This window comes from Kogia breviceps, chromosome 9 (genome assembly GCF_026419965.1).
Source record: "Kogia breviceps isolate mKogBre1 chromosome 9, mKogBre1 haplotype 1, whole genome shotgun sequence".
In the NCBI taxonomy this organism is placed as follows: Eukaryota; Metazoa; Chordata; class Mammalia; order Artiodactyla; family Physeteridae; genus Kogia; species Kogia breviceps.
The window spans coordinates 14,471,925-14,493,997 of NC_081318.1; the positions used below are offsets into that span (position 1 = coordinate 14,471,925).

The 22,073-nt window shown below is 36.0% G+C and overlaps 1 protein-coding gene across 21 annotated transcripts in view; it reads right to left on the minus strand.

Annotated features, from left to right (window-relative positions):
- The window catches only part of LUC7L2 (LUC7 like 2, pre-mRNA splicing factor), a 56,166-nt gene that overhangs the window by 21,954 nt on the left and 12,139 nt on the right, over nucleotides 1-22,073 (minus strand). For 7 of the 21 annotated variants that reach the window (XM_059074929.2, XM_059074926.2, XM_067042030.1 and 4 more), the window contains 3 exons: nucleotides 20,514-20,584; nucleotides 18,835-18,929; nucleotides 1,633-1,731 (listed from right to left, as the gene is read on the minus strand). In XM_059074929.2, coding sequence (XP_058930912.1) covers nucleotides 1,633-1,731; nucleotides 18,835-18,929; nucleotides 20,514-20,571 — 252 coding nt within the window. In that variant the 5' untranslated portion in view covers nucleotides 20,572-20,584. Of the gene's footprint in view, nucleotides 1-1,632; nucleotides 1,732-18,834; nucleotides 18,930-19,422; nucleotides 19,501-20,513; nucleotides 20,585-22,073 lie in introns of all 21 variants that reach the window. The other 14 variants (XM_067042038.1, XM_059074927.2, XM_067042035.1 and 11 more) reach the window with 3 other exon arrangements.

Genomic DNA, 22,073 nt, shown 5'->3' on the forward strand with positions numbered 1-22,073 from the left:
CATGAATTTCATGAAAAGGCAAAATAAAACCTTTTATCTGTGATGAGAAAGAAACAGCTATTTAATTCTTTTAGTTTAAATTTTATCTTTAAAAAAAGATGAACTAATCCATAAATAAGTAGCTATCTGGAAAAAGATCTATACCTCAATTCCTTATAACAGAATAAATTTAAGTTGGATCACAGATTTAAATATATAAAACAAAGTCATAAAAATTCCATAAGAAATCATGAGAATTCTCATCACATCAGGATAGGGAAGCCCTTTTGAATTAATCGAATAGATTTTTTAAAGATTAATAAATTGGAAAACTATACAAACATTCTGCAAGACTCAACTACCAAAAAAGAAATAGGAAAAAAATGCAATGTATTATCTGAGAAAAGGGAGTAATTTTCATTATCTGTAAAGAGTCAGTGCAAATCAATTAGAAAAATACTAACATCCAAGATTAGCAAATAGCACCCACCCCCTGCAAAATGTACACTGACAGTTCAATGAAAAGGAAATAAAAACAGATTTTAAATATATAAAATTTTTTCAAACTCATAAGAGAAATGCAAATTAAAATTACACTATATTTCACATTTCATCTATCAAAGCTACATAGAAATCTTGACAGCACACTATGTGGCCTATAGGAAATAGATAATTTCATACATACTGGTAGAGTATAAATTGATAATTCTCATGGAGGGCAACCAGGCAAAACTGGCCTTTGACTCAGTTATTCTATTTCTAGAAATTTAATCTGTAGATACTTGATATGTAAAAACAATGTATTACCATACCGTAATAGAAAAAGATTGAAAACACCATACCCCTACATCTACATGGTGGTGAATTTCTGCTGTATTTTATGCCCAGTGTATATTAAATCATAACACAATCACTTTAAGGAGTTTCCCTAACTGCTCCAGCCCCATATTAAATTATGTTTCCATAGATGACTTCATTTCCGTTAGCAGAAATTCTTGGAAGTTCAAAAAAGTAGATTGGGGGGCCTATTTACTACTTTATCTCCCAAACCAAATGAAACATCTACTACCTCACTGATAAAACATATAAGGTTTATGGTCATCAGTATGTTCTATGTAATGCTGATTGGTACATTTTTCTATAAAAAAAATAAAATAAAGTCAAGAGTTTGAGCCCTTTAGATACCTAAACTGTACCTTCTATTTCCTCTAATATTTCTTCTATTAGTTTTACATAAAAAACATTGTCCTTAATATCCTCTCTCTCTCTACATATATATTTACAAATACAAAAATAAATACGAATGTAATAATTCAGTAATTAAAGGGCTTTATATACACTAGAAATTAGTTGTTTACATTTGCTTAAGATGGTATATCCTTAATCTCAACTACCTTAATTGGGAAGAATATGCTTAATTTTCAAAATATATGACGTGCACAACTTTCACACATTTTCTTAAAATCCCATTTCACCTATTTTAAAAACATATTGTTAGTCAAGAAAGTACATAATCTTAATTTAGTACTACCCTTCATATAATCACAAAAAAGATAATTTGCTAAGAGGCTTTTCCCATTAAGAGACATGAATCCATATTCAAAATATTTTACTGCAAAAGATAATCTAACTTGTTGAAGCAAAATGACATACATCAAGTTCAAAGAAAAAATCTTGTTCTTTGGATGCAATTTCATAATCTGCTCTTAAAGCCAGGTCATGGACTTTCAGACATTCTCCAAGATCCATTCTCTGGGTGGGGGGAGAAAAAAGACACATATTATTAAAACAGAAAATGTATTTTTTCAAAAATTCATTAACAACCACAATTCTCTTCAGAATAATGATTAAGTCATACAGATGTTTATTTATGGACTTTCAAATTACAAAATTTCACAGACAGGTATAAAACTTGGTGCCTGCATGAAAAAACCCACATGAATTCTGTCTACCAACAGATGGGAACCATGATCACTTGTGTACTTAAGAACAAATGGACAAGGAAAAGCCTGTCAGAATCTGAGAAGAGCTTCTATCTCAAAACATATTTCACTTGCCCTTTAATACAGAAAAGACAAAGTTAATTTAAAATCAAACTAGGGCTTCCCTGGTGGTGCAGTGGTTAAGAATCTGCCTGCCAGTGCAGGGGACACTGGTTCGACCCCTGGTCCGGGAAGATCCCACATGCCACGGAGCAACTAAGCCCATGTGCTACAACTACTGACCCTGTGCTCTAGAACCTGCAAGCCACAACTACTGAGCCCGCGGGCCACAACTACTGAAGCCTCCGCACCTAGAGCCTGTGCTCCACAACGAGAGAAGCCACTGCAATGAGAAGCCCACGCACCACAACGAAGGGTAGCCCCCACTCGTCGCAACTAGAGGAAGCCTGCGTGCAGCAACGAAGACCCAACACAGCCAAAAATAAATAAATAAAATAAAATAAAATCAGAAGAACGAGTAAATCAAACTTCTAAATTATAGTCAATATTCTTTGAATAACATTCTAATTTTCAAGTAAAGATGGAGTCCTCAAACAATAGACTGGTAATTTTGATATGGATTCCAGACAAGACTCCAGGTGAACTAGTAAAAAGATAATTTATTAAAACCCAATATAACTTCATGAAGAGTAAGTATCTAGCCCCACTTTGATAAGCATATGTCAGGGAAATAAAATGAATACCAAGTAGATATTTATTTCAATAAGGAATCTACTAGGATCCTTCTACTTGAAATTCCAATTAGGTATTATTTACCCAATTAGAGGCTTTTCTCGTATCTGAGACAAAAATTTCTAAAATTCTGTCCATTTATACATATATCTGGGCAACTGATAAGATCTTTCATGAAATCCGTTTGGAAGCATACTGAACAGAAAAAAATGGGCTAGATGTAAAGATAATTACAGATGGGATTAAAGGTGATCAGAGCAAAGCAGAGATTTTTCCAACTGGAGGTATGCTATCCCATCACTGGAATGTCACAGAATCTCTGGAAAGTTGGTGAAAGTGAATAATTCAAAAAGGTAAATATTCCTTTTGTTTTTGTTACACAAATTATGCACAAAGTAAAACTACAACAAAACATTGCAGCAGTAAAGTCATCCTTCAACTGACAGCTGAGTACCTAACTTGTGCCAAGCACTATGCCAGGTGCTAGGGACATAGCACCAAGTGACAAAAGATACAGCCTCCAACCTCATGGAGCTCACATTCTAGAAGAGGGGAAGCAAGTAATAAACCATACTTGTGTCGCTGAACAAAGTTAAGTGATCTAATAAAATAGTAATGCTCCCATTACTGTGAGAGGCTACTTGGGATGAGGTAGCCAGAGAAGCCCTTTCTGAAGAGGATACATTTAAACTGGATCTAAAAAGTGAGAGGAAGCACACTAACCTTAGGAAAAGCCAAGAAAAGAGTGTTCCAGGTTTACAGAAGATTTAGAAAGCAGATCTTTAAGAAAATATATGCCAGCGTTACTCAGAGGGAAGTTTCTAGTAGCAGGGAACAGGACTCGAGTATCTACAGCACATAGGTCTGGGCCTTAGCTTTGTATACACTATCTAAAAATGACTTTGCCTATTCGACATGGTTGCCAACCACCTGGACATGTGTATAATAAAGGATATGATTATCAATGCGGTACAATATCCCAACCTAAAAAGGATGGTGAATTCACTGGATTAAGATTCAAAAATATTGATATACCAGATAAAATTTAGTATGAAGAAAATATGGAGTCCTACAGTTGCATCTAAGAAGTCAAATTTACAAATAACTAGGTTATGAGCAAAATATCTGACAAAATGAAATACTAGTCAAAAGTAAGGGTTACAGTGTGGCATGACTGAGATCAATTTATGTGATACAAAATTAACATAGAATACAGTATGAGCAAAGTTGAGAAATCTCTTATTGAAGGCTGGTTTTAAAAGCAAACCCGTCTCCCTCCAAAACACACATTGTTGTGTGCTAACACATTTCAAAAGTGATATGAATAAACAAGATAAAGTGTCTCAAAACAAAGCTATACAAAACAGCCAGAGAACGGATGTAATTAGCTGGAGAAGAATTAAGATGTGAAAAGTCAACTGAAGAACTTTTCAATATGAAGCAGAAACAGACTGTATTATGGTCCCAAGGGACTACAGAGAGTTAGACTTTAGTCCTCTCAACATAAGAAAATAACTTTCTAATAATCAGAGCTTTCCAAAGATGGAATAAGCCTTCTTGGGAGTTAGTTGAGTTGCCAGATAACTGAGAGGTTCAAATACAGTTTAGACAACCATTTCTCTAGGGTAGTAAATAAAGAATTCAGCCATCAGATAACTTTTATTCTTTCCTCCAACTCTGAGATCTTATGACTATCTTTAAAAAAAAGTTTCTCAATAAAACTACATTACCTCAGTTCTTAATTATGTAAAGGAATGAATGGGAAAATATAGACAATGTCCTCAAAGTTACCCTTTCGGAAATAATAAGGAATATTCACCACCACTATAGAAGTCCTCATCACACTAATGGTCTAAAGTGTCAGTGCTGCTGAGGATGCTGAGATTTTCCAGGCCCCATTGCTTACTCTCATTCATTAGTCTCTGGATTAACAAACTAAGGAGTTTTCCAGTGATAAGAAACAGCAACTGAAACTTTCTATAGATGTGTGGAAATGCAAAGCTGCTTATTAGGCAACATTAAGAAAAAACTGTAGAAAAACATTAAACACTCTTTATAAAAAACATGCAGGAAAATAAGACAGGAATGAAAGAAGTTAATGGCAAAAAGAATGGTGTTACCCCCTTTGTTACACCAGCCTGTTGATTTCTTAATAATATCTTAACATTAATCATTCCAACAATCCTATTTGCATATATTTCCACAGCTATAATTGTTCACTCTATGCTTATTTCATAAAATGTTAAGATGTCATAATTGGAAATGCCTTTGATCCTGTGCAGCAGTTCTCAACCTGGACCCGGGGAGCTTTTAAGTAATATCAGTGGAAGCTTCTGAAAACAGGCCCAAGCCCAACTCTCCAAAAACTGAACTGTAAAAGCCTCCCAGAAGTTTTTAACGTACAGTGTTGTGAACCACTCACTGATCCAATTTTATTCCCGTTCCACAGACAAAGGAACTGAAGGCCAGAAAGACTGACTTCTTCAGGGTACTTATTAGGAAATCTGGTTAGCAGATTTCTAGTCTAACACCCCTTCCACTTGATTATGCTAGTTCCAATTATTTCAGTACTAACTTATCTTTTAATATTTTTAGTTGACATTCATCCCCCGTAACATCTAAAAAAGCTCTGCACACAGCAGATACTCAAAGCAGCCGTCTACCGCCTTTCCTTCAGTAATCTCCCTTATTTTTATCCGCTCCGTAACTATATTTCCAATCTGTTTTCAAAAACATATAAATTGCCTCACTGTGTTTAACCTAAATATCTCTGTTGTCCACCCATACTATCCTTTGGCAGGAACTCCAGGCTTTCCCCCAGTCTATCTTTAAATTTACATCACACGACCAACCAAAAGAAGAAAAGCAACTACATGGGTCAAGAACAAAATGAACACCAAAAAATACCCAATTATATCCCTGTAGCAGAGGTGGAATTTTGGTGACAGGAGTAGAGCTGGGGGTAATATATGCCTTGCGGGGGGGGGGATTTACAGAAGGGAAAACATGAGCTCCAAAAGGATAAGGATTTTTTCTATTTTATCCACTATGTACCTGAGCCTGTATACTGGTACACAAGAATGCTTAAATAAATATTTAATATTTGTTGAATGAACCAAACTAGGAAAAGAAAGCAGAGAAGAACATTGGCACAGGGGGCCCTGGACTTAATGAGCAAGGGTGGTCAAGATGTACCCCAGGACAAAACTGGTCTGAGCTCTGGAAGGGAAGGTCTTCTTAGCCTCTCCTTGGATTATCTTCTTTGTTGGAACTGCTTTCCTTCTAAGGTGTTTTGAGCTATTCTTCTCTGTTTTTTCCTATGTGCTCCTCTCCTCCAGGAGGAAACTTACTTGGGCTTTTCACTGTGCTAGGCTATAAGCCTCTGCAGCTTTAGTCTTGTCTAGCTCACCAAAGTAGATATGGGGGCCAAAGCTGTAAGAGCTCGAAGAGCCTAGTTATAATGAAGACAACCCCCCGCCCCCCACAATAGCCTCAGTGCTTATTTCTTCAGGGACCCAGCAGAACAGAACGTGTAGCAAGGCAAATTTTCAGAATTCTAGATACTAGTCATCTATTTTCCTCCGTCCATAACATCATTACTAACAACTTATTCTGGCATCATGTCATGCACATGAAGAGTATTTAAAATAAAAAACAAGCCAAAATAAACTCAACAATTACCTGCCACTGTGAAAGTGAGTGAAGGGAAAGTATGCCGATGTCAATGCTCTCCATGACCCTAGTCATCTAATTAGAAAGCCACCAGAGGGAACCATGATAGAACCACACCATGACTCAGCATGGACCAATTCTCAAAAGCCTAATCAAACCTGACTTCGTCACTGATAGTGCAACAGTGCTTTGAACACTAAGTGCACAGATATTTCCTGCTGCTACTGCTTCTCTTTTGAAACAGGTGAGCTTCAAACTGAACAAAATAAAATGTTTGGTTATTTATTTTAACTGAAAGTAACTATTTATGATGAAAGCCACAGGAAGAGTTTTAAATTTTTAAATTTAACAAGTAATTTACTTCAAATTCTTTCTTCAAATTTATTCTTGGTATTTCAATTAATGGACATCTAAATTCCTAGATTATTGGAAAAATGCTTATTTTTAATTGGATAAATTCAGTTCTGCATTTTGTCCTTTCCATCCTAAATCCATTTCCTCCATGAAGTTTTGACCAAATAACTATACCTAATTCTGATAACAGAATTCTTTTATAACCTCCCAACATTTTATATTATGTTTGACTACTTAATAAAGTTGACTCTCTTAAGTACTTTTTAACTGTTCTTTTGAAGTTCCGAAGGTGACTGTTATCTCCTCAAATGGGCCCTACGCATCATGAGGAAAATGGTTTATTTCTCTTATTTTTCCCTCCTACACAGAAGATCAGGTTTGCACAACCCATGACTTAACCATTAAATAAACTTGACAATTTGACTAAGGAATTCTACTTCTAAGAACTTGAGGAAACAAGTAAGTACACAAAGATAAATGAACAATGAAGTTTAACAAATGGTATTTTTGATTTTTAAAATTAGAAACATTTTAAGAGCCTAGAGAAAGGGGTTTGATTAAATGAATTATGGAATAGTCATATAATAGATTATATAGCCATTAGAAACAATGTTCTTGATACTAAGTGGAGAAAAGAGAAGATGGCAAAGACAGACATATAATAAAATGCCATTTTTCTAACTTCCGATACAGACATTGCTGTGAGGTTGAAGATTTTGTTTGAATTTTTTGACAGTGGTTGAATTAAATGTAATGAGCATATGTTATTCTTATAAGCAGAAAAATCAATGAAGTCACTTCAATTTTGGAGAAAAAAATTTAAGGAACAGAAGAAGCATGTGGAAACTGAACATCAAAATCAACAAAATAGGGCTTCCCTGGTGGCGCAGTGGTTGAGAGTCCGCCTGCCTATTCAGGGGACACAGGTTCGTGCCCTGGTCCGGGAAGATCCCACGTGCCGCGGAGCGGCTGGGCCCGTGAGCCATGGCTGCTGAGCCTGCGCGTCCGGAGCCTGTGCTCCGCAACGGGAGAGGCCACAACAGTGAGGCCCGCGTACCGTAAAAAAAAAAAAAAAAAAAAAAAAAATCAACAAAATATTATGGTAGTGCAAATCAAACGGTTAACTTAGCTAATGGCAGTTAATATGTTAATGAATATATCAATGATAGAAATGTGACACAGTAACAGCTCCAAGTATCTGCAAATATTTTTGCTTTGTTATGTGTTAGTACATTTGCTCAGTTCTGTGAGCTAGATCCTAAAGGGAATTACAAAAAGGTATGAGAATATAAATTCGTGCTATCAAGGAATTTATATTCTCAATGAAAAAAAAAAAAAAGAAAAAACAAGACATTAAACTAAAGCAACAGCAGCAAATGTAAATAAAGATGTACATAAAAGGATTTCATTGCCATACTGCACACCAAAACCAAAACCAATTAACATATTAATAGTCACTGGGTAAGTAATTTAGGGAATGGCCATGTTGTGAAATATAGTACATTGGCATTTAAAAAATGTAGACCACTAATATGCAAGCTTCTCGAAGACAGGTGAGAAAAATTCAAAGATTCCATTTGTTAGAACACAGACACATATGCATGCACACACACTTGTAAATGTACAGAAAGGACAGTGGAAGATGTACACTGAATTGTTAACAGGGTTTAGTCCTGGGAAGGTGGGGGATGATGAATAATGGGAAATATTCATATTTTATGCTTTCTTCTCTTATACTCAAAGATTATATTGCCAAAATAATGAACAAAGTGAGACAGAGTAGACAATGACCAACTCAGAAAATATCCCTTTACCTCTCATTAGTCATTTAACTCTGAGAAATTAATCTCTCAGGACTTCTCTTTTCTCAAGTACTTCAGGACTGCTATATGGATCAAATTACAGACTGACTAGATTTTGGAAGATTTTCAATGTGAATCAACACATGCAGAACTTACTCTGGAAGAAGAGAAGAATGCAAGAATGCTCGACTACTTGGAAAGAAATATGACATGATAAAATCTGTTTTAGAAGCATTAACACCACACTACTTACTGGTTGGACTAACATCCTTGTCAGACAGTAAGGAATATATAAGAATAGACAGCAATATTGGTAAAGCACTAAAAGGAATATATACATATACCAGCTGGAGAAAAAGTGAAACAAAACCATGACAGCAGGACAGAGAGCACAGGAAATACAAACCCCTAGCCTAGCATTTGAACCATTCCATATACTGTTACAATGCCAATGCTATTTTCAAAAAAATCCAAATCATCTACACTTTGACCTTCACTTCTTACATCTTCACTTTCTTCCTCCTCACATTTATAAAATCTCTCTTCCATCCATGGTCAGTCCCTGCTTCAAGACCCAGCTCAAGAAGCCTGCCTGGTGGTGCAGGGGACACAGGTTTGAGCCCTGGTCCGGGAAGATCCCACATGCCACAGAGCAACTAAGCCCATGCATCACAACTACTGAGTCTGCGCCATAGAGCCCGCAAGCCACAACTACTGAAGCCCGCGCCTAGAGCCCGTGCTCCACAACAAGAGAAGCCACCACAATGAGAAGCCCGCGCACCGCAAGGAAGAGTAGCCCCAGCTCGCCGCAACTAGAGAAAGCCCGCACGCAGCAACAAAGACCCAATGCAGCCAAACATAAATAAATAAATTTATATATATATATATTTTTTAAAAAGACCCAGCTCAAGAACAAGAGAAAACCTAGTATACTATGGAAGAAGCCTTGAAATAACAAAACCTGGATATGAGTTTCAGTTACGCCACTATTGTCTTAAAACAAAAATTAAGGTTTTTCTTTCCTAATTCCAATCCTGTCACTCAAAACTAACAAGTCAAACATGAGTGGTGGGTGAAGAGGAATGGGGCACACTGCACATGCACAAAGTAGTTCCTGCTTTTCTACTACTTCCCAATGTCGTCTTAACTGCCCATTCTCACTTGATTGGTCTTCCTCCAAGTTCACTTTTTCCTGAGTGGATTAAGAAAAATAAAGCTCTTCTTCTACCTTTTCTTTTTTTTTTTTTTTTTTGTAGGTACGCAGGCCTCTCACTGTTGTGGCCTCTCCCAGGCTCCGGACGCGCAGGCTCAGCGGCCATGGCTCACGGGCCCAGCTGCTCCGCGGCACGTGGGATCTTCCCGGACCGGGGCACGAACCCGTGTCCCCTGCATCGGCAGGCGGATTCTCAACCACTGCGCCACTGGGGAAGCCCCTACCTTTTCTTAATGTATGTTTTTTGGAAGAATATAGTAGGAGATACCTTCTTATCCATTTCTAATCCTAGATATGCAAAGATAGCTAGATAAAATTAAAACAAATGGCCTTGCCCCACAAAGACTATTCTAATTGAGGAGAGAAAGAACATATATAAATAAGACAAAACAAGTGCACACTCCGTAGTATGGAGGGCAGGTGCTACACTGGGGTTCAGAGCAATTGTGTAGTAAGCCAGGCAGGATTTAAATTTGTACAGAAAGGTTATTCCAGGCAGAGAAATGGAGATAGGCAAAAATGAGCGTGCTGGGCAAGGAAAGTAGAGACAACAGTGAATAAGTCAGTCTGGTCAAAACAGAGGACCAAACTGATTTATTCATTCAAGGGAGAGAGACCTACTAAAGATTTTAGATTTTTGACCATATATATAATAGGGAACCACCAAAAGTTTCCGTGTGGAGGCAACATATGATAAATTCATTTCCACTCAGGAATGACTAGCTTTTCTTCACATTTAGATCTCTTCAAATGTCATTTCATCAAAAAAAGTTTTCTCCACTCACTGTCAGTGTAGCCCCTTGCCCACTGTCTCAAAGACTTAACCACGCATTTTTGTCATAGAACTTAACATCACTCCTGAAATCTCATTATTTCTTTTCACACTTGGTTGTGAAAGAACGTTAGAATGTAAGCCCCCATCACTGAAACAGAAACTCCTGTCCACTTCTGTATCCCCAGCATTGCACATGGCACATAGTAGTTCCTCAATAAGTATTTAAGTGAATAAATGAATGAATGCTGATCTCAGCAATTAGCAACACTCTCAGAGAGAGAGAAAAATAAATCACTTCTTGAAGGGGAATTTTTTTAACTTTTACTGTGAATTCTCTTTACTTTTTCCATTTAGCCCTCATTAATCTGATGCCTCTTGCTTGCCCTTTTCTATTTCTTGCTCTGCTTAATTCCATTATTACCTAAATTTCATTACTGCAAACACTGTTATAATAAATACCAAAAAGGGGGGACACACAAAAACCTATCTGAATTTGGATATTTTACAAATTACATTATCCAATACATCAACATATATGCTTATATTTTTTGACCCTGTAGACCAAAAAAGTCTATGGGGTAATATATATTCAAGATGTTTTATTCAATATAGGTCAGAGTAAAACACCAAATGCTTTTAAAAGTTCCCTTCATGAGTAACTATCATCAAACTACTGGATTGGCCATAAAGTTCGTTCAGGTTTTTCTGTAAGATCTTATTGGAAAACCCTAACAATCTTATAGAAAAACCCAAACAAACTTTTTGGCCAACCCAACAGAAAGGATTATACCCAGTCATTTGATCTTGCCACCTGCACATCAAGACAGAATGCATCACATTAAAAAAAATATTTCCAGTGATAAGACAATCCATGACTTGCCTGATGTTTGTGGTTAATCACCTGTACAATTAAAATATTTGTTTCAAGTTTTTGGTTTTTACCATATGTTTGCTCTGTGTTCACTGTCTACATCTTCCAAATGATGCATTTATAACTCTATCCCACCTTTCTCAATGAATAGCTTCAGAGAACACACTAGTTTCTTCAGATTTGTTAAAATGCAGTTTATAAAACTGTGCCTATCTCCAAAGAAGATCTAGAGAGTTCAGGGACTACTAAGTGATGATTCCTCGTTCTTAAGTAATAAGCATTTATTGAGAATCATTATACAGAAAAACAAAGGTGTGGGAATTCCCTGCCGGTCCAGTGATTAGGACTCTGCACTCTCACTGCAAAGGGCCCAGGTTCAATCCCTGGTCGGGGAACCCCCCTCCCCCCAAAAAAGAGAGAGAGAGAACAAATGTGACAGTGAAACATGGTGACAAAGTATCAGGCTATGAAAAACAACCTGCTTGAACAATGACTTCCAGACTTCATTCTGCTTTGCTTGGAAATTATTGGTCTTTGCTACTTTATAATGTTTCAAGAGTCATCCAAAATGACAGGTTCAAGATTTAAGATCCACTTCAAAAGACAACAGGGGGTTTCCCTGGTGGCGCAGTGGTTAAGAATCCACCTGCCAATGCAGGGGAGATGGGTTCAAGCCCTAGTCCAGGAAGATCCCACATGCCGCGGTGCAACTAAGCCCGTGTGCCACAACTACTGAGCCTGTGCTCTAGAGCCCACAAGCCACAACTACTGAAGCCCACATGCCTAGAGCCTGTGCTCTGCAACAAGAGAAGCCACCGCAAGGAGAAGCCCGCACACCGCAACAAAGAGTAGCTCCCGCTCGCCACAACTAGAGAAAGCCAGCACGCAGCAACAAGGACGCAACGCAGCCAAAACAAAACAAATAAAAAACAAAAACCCAAAACAAATAGCAGGATGGAGGACATATGTAATTATAAACGAAATAAGGTAGCTGTGTGTAAAATATTTACTAAAGCTGGCATATAGGTACATGAAGTTCATTATACAACTCTTTGATTTATAGTTGAAATTTTCTCTTAATGAAGTTTAAAAAGACTCCTCAAACTGATTCAATATTACGCAATAAAAATTAGAGTAAAATTAATTTGTATTTGATCTACAAAGACTGGACATCAGCACAATAGTTCATCTTATTTACATGTATGTATATTTGTATTTAACCATTAATCCAAGTCACGGACAAACATGCTGACCAACCTCAATTAGACACAAGACTAAACTAGAACAAGATTCTAGAACACATGGTCTCTGGGTCCCCTTAAAAAAAACACTTCCATAAGCCTGAAGTATATTAACTTATTTTAAGAATATGAAATTAATGACTGCAAGATTATTCTCAATAACACAAAAAGGTTATTTCCCAAGGACAGAAGTACCCCAAGTTGAACAGCTCAGGGTATTCATGTGCCAATCTGCCAACAATACTCCAAATTATATACAGGACTGGGTTTTTAAAGTTTAACGGTAAAGCTCTAATTATTCACTGGGAAGCTCTTAATAAGCCTCTGATTTCCTAAGCACCAAATGTATCTTTGGTTTACTGCTTGTTAAAGGAATGTGTATTTTTGTAACCGAGAATAAAATATAAGCAGCATATCTGATTACTATAAGGACACTGCAAAATCCATATCTGGTAAAAACCTGGGCTATCTGGCAGTTTTGCAAATTTGGAAGCTCTAGAAATTGGCGGTCATAAAAATTTTTTAAAAATTCAAGCCAGTCATCTGGGTCAATGTTTTGTTTTCTATTTTTTTTTTTTTTTTTTTTTTTTGGCCATGCCATGGAGGTTTGTGGGATCTCATTTCCCTGAACAGGAATTAAATTAAACCTGGGCCACAGCAGTCAAAGTGCCGAATCCTAACCACTAGACCACCTGGGCTAATGTTAAAAACACTTGTTTAAAAATGCCTAAGTATCCCAAAACAAACGCTTTCCGGAGAAGAGGTTATGAGTTTAAAGTGTCTTTAGACTAATTTTTTCACATCTGCATGTAAAACCACTGCTGTCATGTTTTGATAAGCAACTCAATATCAAGATACTCTCCAGCTCCTTATCTGTTAGAAGGTAACACTTTTCCACAGTCATTAATTTTTGAAACTCAAAGTTAGTTTTTGGAACATTTATTTCACTTTCTACTTCTGGGTGATTGATTACTCATTTAACACAATGAAGGGACACCGTTCTAGATGCTGGGGATATAGCAGTGAACAAAATGTCCTTGCCCTTAACTATGAAACTTACATTCTACTAAGTGGCTGAGAAAATTTTGTGCAGGTTTAGTTCTTATCATTTATTCTGCTTCTCTAAACTTTCATGGCTCCTTTAAATTTGTGCTATCAAAGAGACTTGAGCAGTTTTAAAGTTCAGGTTTGTAGGTATGCAAGGAATTGATTATAACCAGGCCTTAAAAGAAAGCATTAGAGAAGCAATAAAGGAGTTTCAATTAATAAAAACTTCATTTTGGATAAAACCCAGAAACTACTGGGGACACCGTAAAATCAACTCAGTCAGGATTTTTGACAACCAATAAATACTCCCATCCAATCACTTCAAAGGCAGATAAAATTTTACTATATTCCCGTCCCTAAGTATTTCTCAAGATCAGCTTTTCTTAAATACCATTTCAGAGCTGCAGACTCTCTTTATAAAAACAAAATGTCATGGAAAAATCCCTGTACTTAAAATGTGTAAAAATTCCAGTCAAAATAGGAAAGACTGGCCTGTCCCCAGGTCCTCAGTGAATGAGGTACCTCTAAAGACATTTCAGAAACATCTGAAAGTCACTGTCTTAGGTAACTGTGTTATCTAAAAAACTAACAACACAACAAAAAACATTTTTAAAAGTATTCGTATTAAAATAACTCTAAGGTTCCTGTGTGGTATAATATACAGTGATTCTTTGTGAGACATCTGACAAAGACAATTTCTCTGAACCTTAATTTTTCTATCTATATAAAATGATGGCCACAGTAATGTGGATGGACCTAGAGACTGTCATAGAGTGAAATGAGTCAGAAAGAGAAAAATAAATACCATATGCTAACACATATATATGAAATCTAAAAAAAAAAAAAAAAAAAAAAAGGTTCTGAAGAATGTAGGGGCAGGACAGGAATAAAGACGCAGACATAGAGAATGGACTTGAGGACACGGGGAGGGGGAAGGGTAAGCTGGGACGAAGTGAGAGTGGCATGGACTTAAATATACTACCAAATGTAAAATAGATAGCCAGTGGGAAGCAGCTGCATAGCACAGGGAGATCAGCTCAGTGCTTTGTGACCACCTAGAGGGGTGGGATAGGGAGGGTGGGAGGGAGTCGCAAGAGGGAGGAGATATGGGGATGTATGTATATGTATAGCTGATTCACTCTGTTATAAAGCAGAAACTAACACACCATTGTAAAGCAACTATACTCCAATAAAGATGTTGAAAAAAAAAAAAGATGATGGCCTGTCAACACTAAAATTATACTATGATGAAGGCTATAAGAATTAGTGGCCACTTCTGAATTTAGGATGGATGAATTATGAATATACATTTCCATCTCTGCAGATCTTAATCTCAAGTTTCTGCTTTAGATCGAATGCCTTCTGTAAATTATTACTATCACATTTCCTTTTCCTAGATCACTAGGAACTAGATGAAAGATTTTTTTTAAAGCATTTCAATGTACTTATCTTTCCTTAGGGAATATATGTGCCAGAAATAATGTGGTTCATTTTTTTGGGGGGTGGGGGGAGGACAATCCTGCTTAGGTTTTTTGTTTTGCCTAAATCTGAAAGGGGATGCTGTCTACTTTCTTCATAGTAAACAGAAAAGGGAGAAAACTAATTGTTCCAAAGGAGGAGAAGAGACTAAAACAAAAAATTCTAGATGAACAGGAAAATAATCCATGCCTTTGAAATATAAAAACTTTCTAATTATAGAAATATTCATGCTTCTTATAAAACCATAATCTAAAGATACATATATACACAATTATTTTGATTCTGTTTTACATTTTACCTCCTCTAATTAATTTGTTAGCTTAAGAGTCAATTATACCAGAATAACCTACATGGGAAAAGAATCTGAAAAAGTATGGATATACATATAACTGAATCATTTTGCTGTATACCTGAAACTAACAAAACATTGTAAATCAACTATACTCCAATATAAAATTTTTTTAAAAAAAAAGTTAGTTACACCAGAGTACCAGACTAAAGAATGGTAAAATGTTACAGGGGCATTTTCATCAAGCTGAATTCCAGGAACTTCCCTAGTGGCACAGTGGTTGGGAATCCGCCCGCCAATGCAAGGGACAAGGGTTCTATCCCTGGTCCGGGAAGATCCCACATGCCGTGGAGCAACTAAGCCCGTGCGCCACAACTACTGAGCCCGTGAGCCACAACTACTGAAGCCTGCACACCTAGAGCCAATGCTCTGCAACAAGAGAAGCCACCGCAATGAGAAGCCTGCACACTACAATGAAGAGTAGCCCCCACTCACCGCAACTAGAGAAAGCCTGCAAGCAGCAATGAAGACCCAACGCAGCCAAACAAAAATAAATAAAAATAAATAAATAAATTTATTTTTTTAAAAAGCTGAATTCCAAAAATATTCCACACTGTCAGTTATGAGTGTATCTTTAGAAACCATACTCTTCACCTCCAAGTGCTCAGTATAAAGTTCAACCTTTTTATAATAATAATAAGCCAAAGAATATATTTCTGTGTATTATTCTGCTAAATAATCTAGAATATTGATGAGTCATATTCTGCTGGCAATTACAGATCTGAGGAACAAGGTCTGGAAAAGTAAAGGGCAACCTTCAGTTACATAACAAAGAAAAAGCATTATAAAAACAGTTACAATTTAGTTCTTTTCATCCTTGATCTAACGTCAATCAATCAATCAATCAATCAATCAATAAATAAGCATCTTCAACACACAGAAGTGTGAACTATTAGATTCTGTGCCAGAACAGCGTGTGTTCTACAGAGATTGGATGCTAAAGAAGTCTGAGTTCTGTAATTACAAACCATTTGTACATAGGATAAACTGTTATAAATAGCCCTTTTTAGTAATAAAGGTCATGAGAAAGTCACTCTGGATGATTTCAAGTTCTCAAGGACATCACTGTGACAACCTTGGACTCTTACAAAGTCCTAGAGCCAGCCCTTAAAACTCTGCTTAAGAGGTTCACAACCACTTAACCCCATCCTTACATATGACAATCTCTTGCCTATTAAGCTGACAAAAAGGAGGTATTTCTCATAGTTTCCCTGGCAAGTGCCTTTCAAAGGGCTTTCCTTAACTGTTTTTCATGTGATCCAAGACACCATCAATTTTAAGCCTCATCATTAAATTCTGTACCATAAGAAAAATGTTACAAATTAAAAGTGTTTTTCTATCATCAATTTTAAGATGCATGTTTCAGAGATATTAAAATTTGAAAATATGTGCTTCTTACAAATCCACCAGCAAGAATTTCATGAGAAGGGAAGTCCAAGACGAACACTAATCCTTTTTATTTAACATGATGAAGGATTAAGTATTACCTACAGGGTAGAAAACATGTTGAATAAAACTACAGCTCAGAAAATTTGGGTTTGGTTCCAGTTTTATCTTAAATCAATGAACTGATTTTGAATAAATCACTTCACTGTCATTAAGGCTAACTATGGAACATATACCCAACAGAATTATTTTGAGAAATAAATGAATGTGACTGCATTGTATACGTTACAAAATGTAAAAGTACAATTGTGATGTCAGATTTTTTTCCATTATCATTAATGCCATACCTGAAGAATATAAAAATATGTCAAAGTCTTGCCATGGCTGGTTTTAAAGTACTAAAAATTTAAATTCTGCCATTTTATCAACTAATCTTATCCTCAAGATTCATCTGAAGTGGTAATTTAGCCTTAAATATCATTAAATGTTAAATTTAATAGTAAATGTGAAGAATCAAATAATACTACAGATAATTACTAATATTATAGATTTCAACTGTATTATAGCAGAATAGAAAATACTTTAATTACGGAAATTCTGAAGAGCAGATGTGAGGGTTAATTATCTGTCACAGTCCTAATTCAAGTGCTCAGAAACTGGATGTCTTCCTTTCTTTTTCTTTTTTTTTTGGCGGTACACAGGCCTCTCACTGTTGTGGCCTCTCCCTTGCAGAGCACAGGCTCAGCGGCCATGGCTCATGGGCCCAGCCACTCTGCGGCATGTGGGATCTTCCCGGACTGGGGCACAAACCTGTGTCCCCTGCATTGGCAGGTGGACTCACCACCAGGGAAGCCCTGTCTTCCCTTTTAATATTACACTTTAAAAAAATTTAGGTATTACATATTTTTTAAATGATAGCTCTTCTATTCCTTTTAACATAATATAGTTTTGACGGTCTTTCCTATTGGAAAAAGAGGTGTTTTCTATTAAAAAAAAATGCCTTGATACTTATGTATTTGGGGTATTTAACTCCTCCTATCAGGAAGAAACCACTCTTTAAGACTCCGAGCTTCCACTGCAAGGTGCACGGGGTTCCATGCCTGGTCAGGGAACTAAGATCCCGCATGCCACGTGGCACGGCCAAAAAAAAAAAAGAAACCACTAATCTAGACATCTTTAACTAAGGGAACTCATTGCTTCTGTAAAAGGAAGTTTGAAATCTTCTCTTCATTTCAGACAAATGACAAAGTCAGCTAAATGTTTAAGCCCTCCCAGCCCTCCTCTGCTATCCTCGTGAATGGAAGCTCTTGAAAGTGAGTTATCATTTCAATCAAATCCAAAAGCCAGGGAATCAAATCCTCTGTCCCATTTAAACAGGTCCATCCATCATGTGATTTATCTACCAAATTAAAATGATGCTCTAAGATTAACCAACATCACTAGATATAGAACTTAAATTAAGTGAGCTTTACATCATTAGGAGTAAGCAATATAAGTGAATTTTAACCAACACTACTCGCAAATTAAGTTGTGTAAATTTAAGTATTTACCAGTATATTTTCCCCACAATGATTTCCACATTCAAATGCGCACAAATCTTAATAAAAATGTATACTGTTTTGGATGAACGTCTACTCTACTCAACAGTGAAGTAAACAATTTAAAAAATCATTTATATTATTTGTAAACTACAAGTGCAACTGCTGTATAATAACTGCCTCTACGTTCCAAATAAGAAATGCTTTTTAAAAGCTTGCTCTGAAGAATGGAAAAAATTATAAAGTAAAACACAGCAATCATTTTTGTGAGGAATCCAATTACTGCAGATGTAAATTATCAACCTGAATATAAGGGATGCAAATTGCTGCGCTAACAAGTGTTTAAAAAAAAAAAACCACTGCATGATAATGTGACATGAAATTAAGACTTTATCAAGTAGTTTGTTTTCGTAGTATACCAATAACAAAACAATAGATTTAATAAACACGTACAGTTCCAGACAGGACATCATGGGGGCAACAATTCAGAAGGTGACTCTTGCATACTCTGTCATCACTGAATTTGATTCGTTGACGAGTAGTATCTCCTGTAATAGAGGAAAGTTAATAACATTCAAGGTTAGACAACTGGAAAATATTTATTTTCTGAGAGCCCTACCATCACTAGCTTTTTATGTGTGGCTATACACACACACGTTTATAAATCAGCTCAAGAGGGGTTAGTTTTTATATAATATCCTACAGGAAAACTATTTTAGACAACATGCAGTTGCAGTATGTGTACTGCACATGTAATTCAAATAGTCAAAGTGGGAAAGCAATGCATTCTGTTAAACAGAGTACTTCAGAAAAGCATAGCATGTAGAGCAGGAATGGACCTTATAGATTATCGAGTCCAACTCCTACATACTGCAGATGAGGAAACGGAGGCCCCAAGAGGTTAAGTGACTTGCAGCAGACCCACTAGGAGAATTTCTACTGGTATACAATGTTCCCTACTTGACACTAAGCACTGATTTATATTGTAATTATTTACATTAATTGAAAAACATAAAAAGTAATCTTGCAAACATTGCATACACACTGCGAATCCCCACTGAACCCCAGACGCCATTTCTTCCACTATTTTGTTCCAGCTGAAGTGTCTCCCTTTTGCTGCTGGGAGGAGTTAGAGAGGGTAGAATAACGTGTTTAAGAGCGTACAAACCTGGAAGAAGGACTTACACACCAGTCAAACAAAGGCATACTGCCTAAATGAAATGTTAACTTTAATGCCTTCAAAGGTCCCATACCTCCAAGTTTTATGTAGTCTGTGCTATATATATATATATATATGGCCAAACTAGGTACATTTAAATTCATTCTGTCTTCATTTAACATAATACACCTCCTAAGCAACAGAAGCACCCAACCTGCTAATCAAATATGCCTATCTACTCAAAACTTTAAAGAATCTAAGATAAAGAAAGGTAACTATATTAACAAAATATAGATGTTAGTTACAATTTTTTTGCTTAGAATCTCTTTGGGGGGGAAAAAACTCTTAAGGACATTTCCTCTAAGTAGAATGATAAGCCCTATGAAAGTGTTTTATTTTTAGCCTTAAACTGATATCGTCATTGATGAATGAAAACCTACTGGTGAATTACTGAAGCAAGAACTGTTGGTACCAAAATAGATTTTAAATAACACTGAACTAAGAACTTTCATCTAGGAAGTGATTCAATTATCTAAATTAATTTGTTTTTCACATGTGAATAACAAAAAAGATTAAAACTTTACCCCTTTCACATGGTCTTATTTTGAAGAGCTTAACTCAAAGTCAACTAAATACTATCATTTTTAGGTGGGGTAAGATTTTGTTCAAATTGTTTTAACTTGGTTAAAAAGACTTAAAGAACATATTAATTTACAACCAGGTTTATAAAATTGTAAGAATAGTAATTTATAGCTAAAATGATAGCTTCAGAGCAGTTCAACAATAGGTTTTCTAGAGGCTAGTCTCTAGTTAAAGTAGGTTATTTTTGACACCACAATTTGGAAAAATTAATTTAGTGTTCACGCCTGCTACTATAATAAAGGTTATTTTGATGGTCCTTTTTTCCTTTTAAACACAACTGCTTTTGTTCCACATTCATTTTAACACATCTGAAAAGTTAGTGATAACTCACGGCTCGGCGAATGCGGGGCCTTTCTGACACTCCCTTGCAGACTGAAGTAGGCAGGCATAGATACATTGAACCTTTACAAATAAAACAAGGGGCCAGATTGTTCAGTCTGTATAGAATAGACTCTGCCAGCAATTTCAATATAGCATCTAGAAGTACATGTTGACTGTAAAGATTCTTGTATATGAAAACAAAAGTGAACAAAATCAGGGTTTTTTGTTTTGTTTTAAAATATTGACTTAACAAGTGTAACCCTAGAGAAGAATATGACTGATCACAGGTACAACTCCAAGGCTGGAGCTCTGTAAAGTGGTCCTTGGGCAAACTGGGGTTTTGAAAAATGTTTTTTTATAAAGTATATTTCATCAAGACTTCGGTGAGGGCCTTAAGCTCATGTCAGAATGGTACTCTGACGAGCTCACACCAGAATGGCAATGCTATCTATATTAGAGGTGTTTTGCTTTCTCACATGTACCCAAATTATGCTAAGAAATTTAAAGATAATACAAATTTTTGAAGAAGAAGAAAAAACTTACATATCTAGAAGTCTCCCTGCTACAAGTTTCTAAGTTTTTCAGTAATGCAACAGCAGTATTGTTTCAGTGCTTTGTCAAACTAATGCCTCAAGAATATGACAAGCCAGGCCTTAGACTAAAATCAAGATTCTCAGAAGTTTTACTAGTCAAACATTTCCTCTGAAATCACGACATAAATCTAATATTAAGACATATGTGCCTTGAAGACACTGCTATCAGATAAAATGAGAACAATTCCAAATATGAATTAAGCAAAACTATCCCTGAGGACTTTTAAGTGTCAGTTTCTATAAATGCCAAAAAGTATTTTTAAATAACTCCTCACTACATACAAATGGTTGCTCTATAAACATTTGATAACTGCAGCAAACACAATAAATACAGCTATCAAATATCAGCCTGTACAGTACAGAAATCTTTATAACAATGAAATAATAAAATGCCTAATAATTTGAGATACAGAAATAACCTGAGAGGGACTAGCAACTGAGTATCTGTTTATTGATATTTTTAAAATTTTACTTGAGAGACTTTAAGGTTAACATTTTAAAATAATTTGACTATATTACCATACAGTATTTAATAAATGTATTTTATTTGGGCTTAAGCCATGAAAGTATAATCTGGCTAAACCAACAAAGAATTTTAAAATAAAAATACTAGTAATATAAACTGTCAATATATCTGGCCCAAACCATGTTTTTCAAAAGAAACTAGGTAAAACAGCACCCACTAAAAAACAAAGGAGGGGGGAGCAGGGAAGGAGAACTATAATTAATAAGGAACAAATATGAACCAAATCTCCTTATAATACAAGGAATTACTTTATTAATTCAATGTACTTTATCTTTGGGTTTTCTGGGTATATATTCATTATAAAAATAACCTAAGTTAAAAGAACAATTGCTCTGTTACACTAATATTGGATCCAAATAGTAGAATCAATCCCAATACTGAACATATCCTCTGTGCTAGACAATGGGATTACAGAGAGGCATTTAAGACAAGCTCTCTACCCTCAAGGACC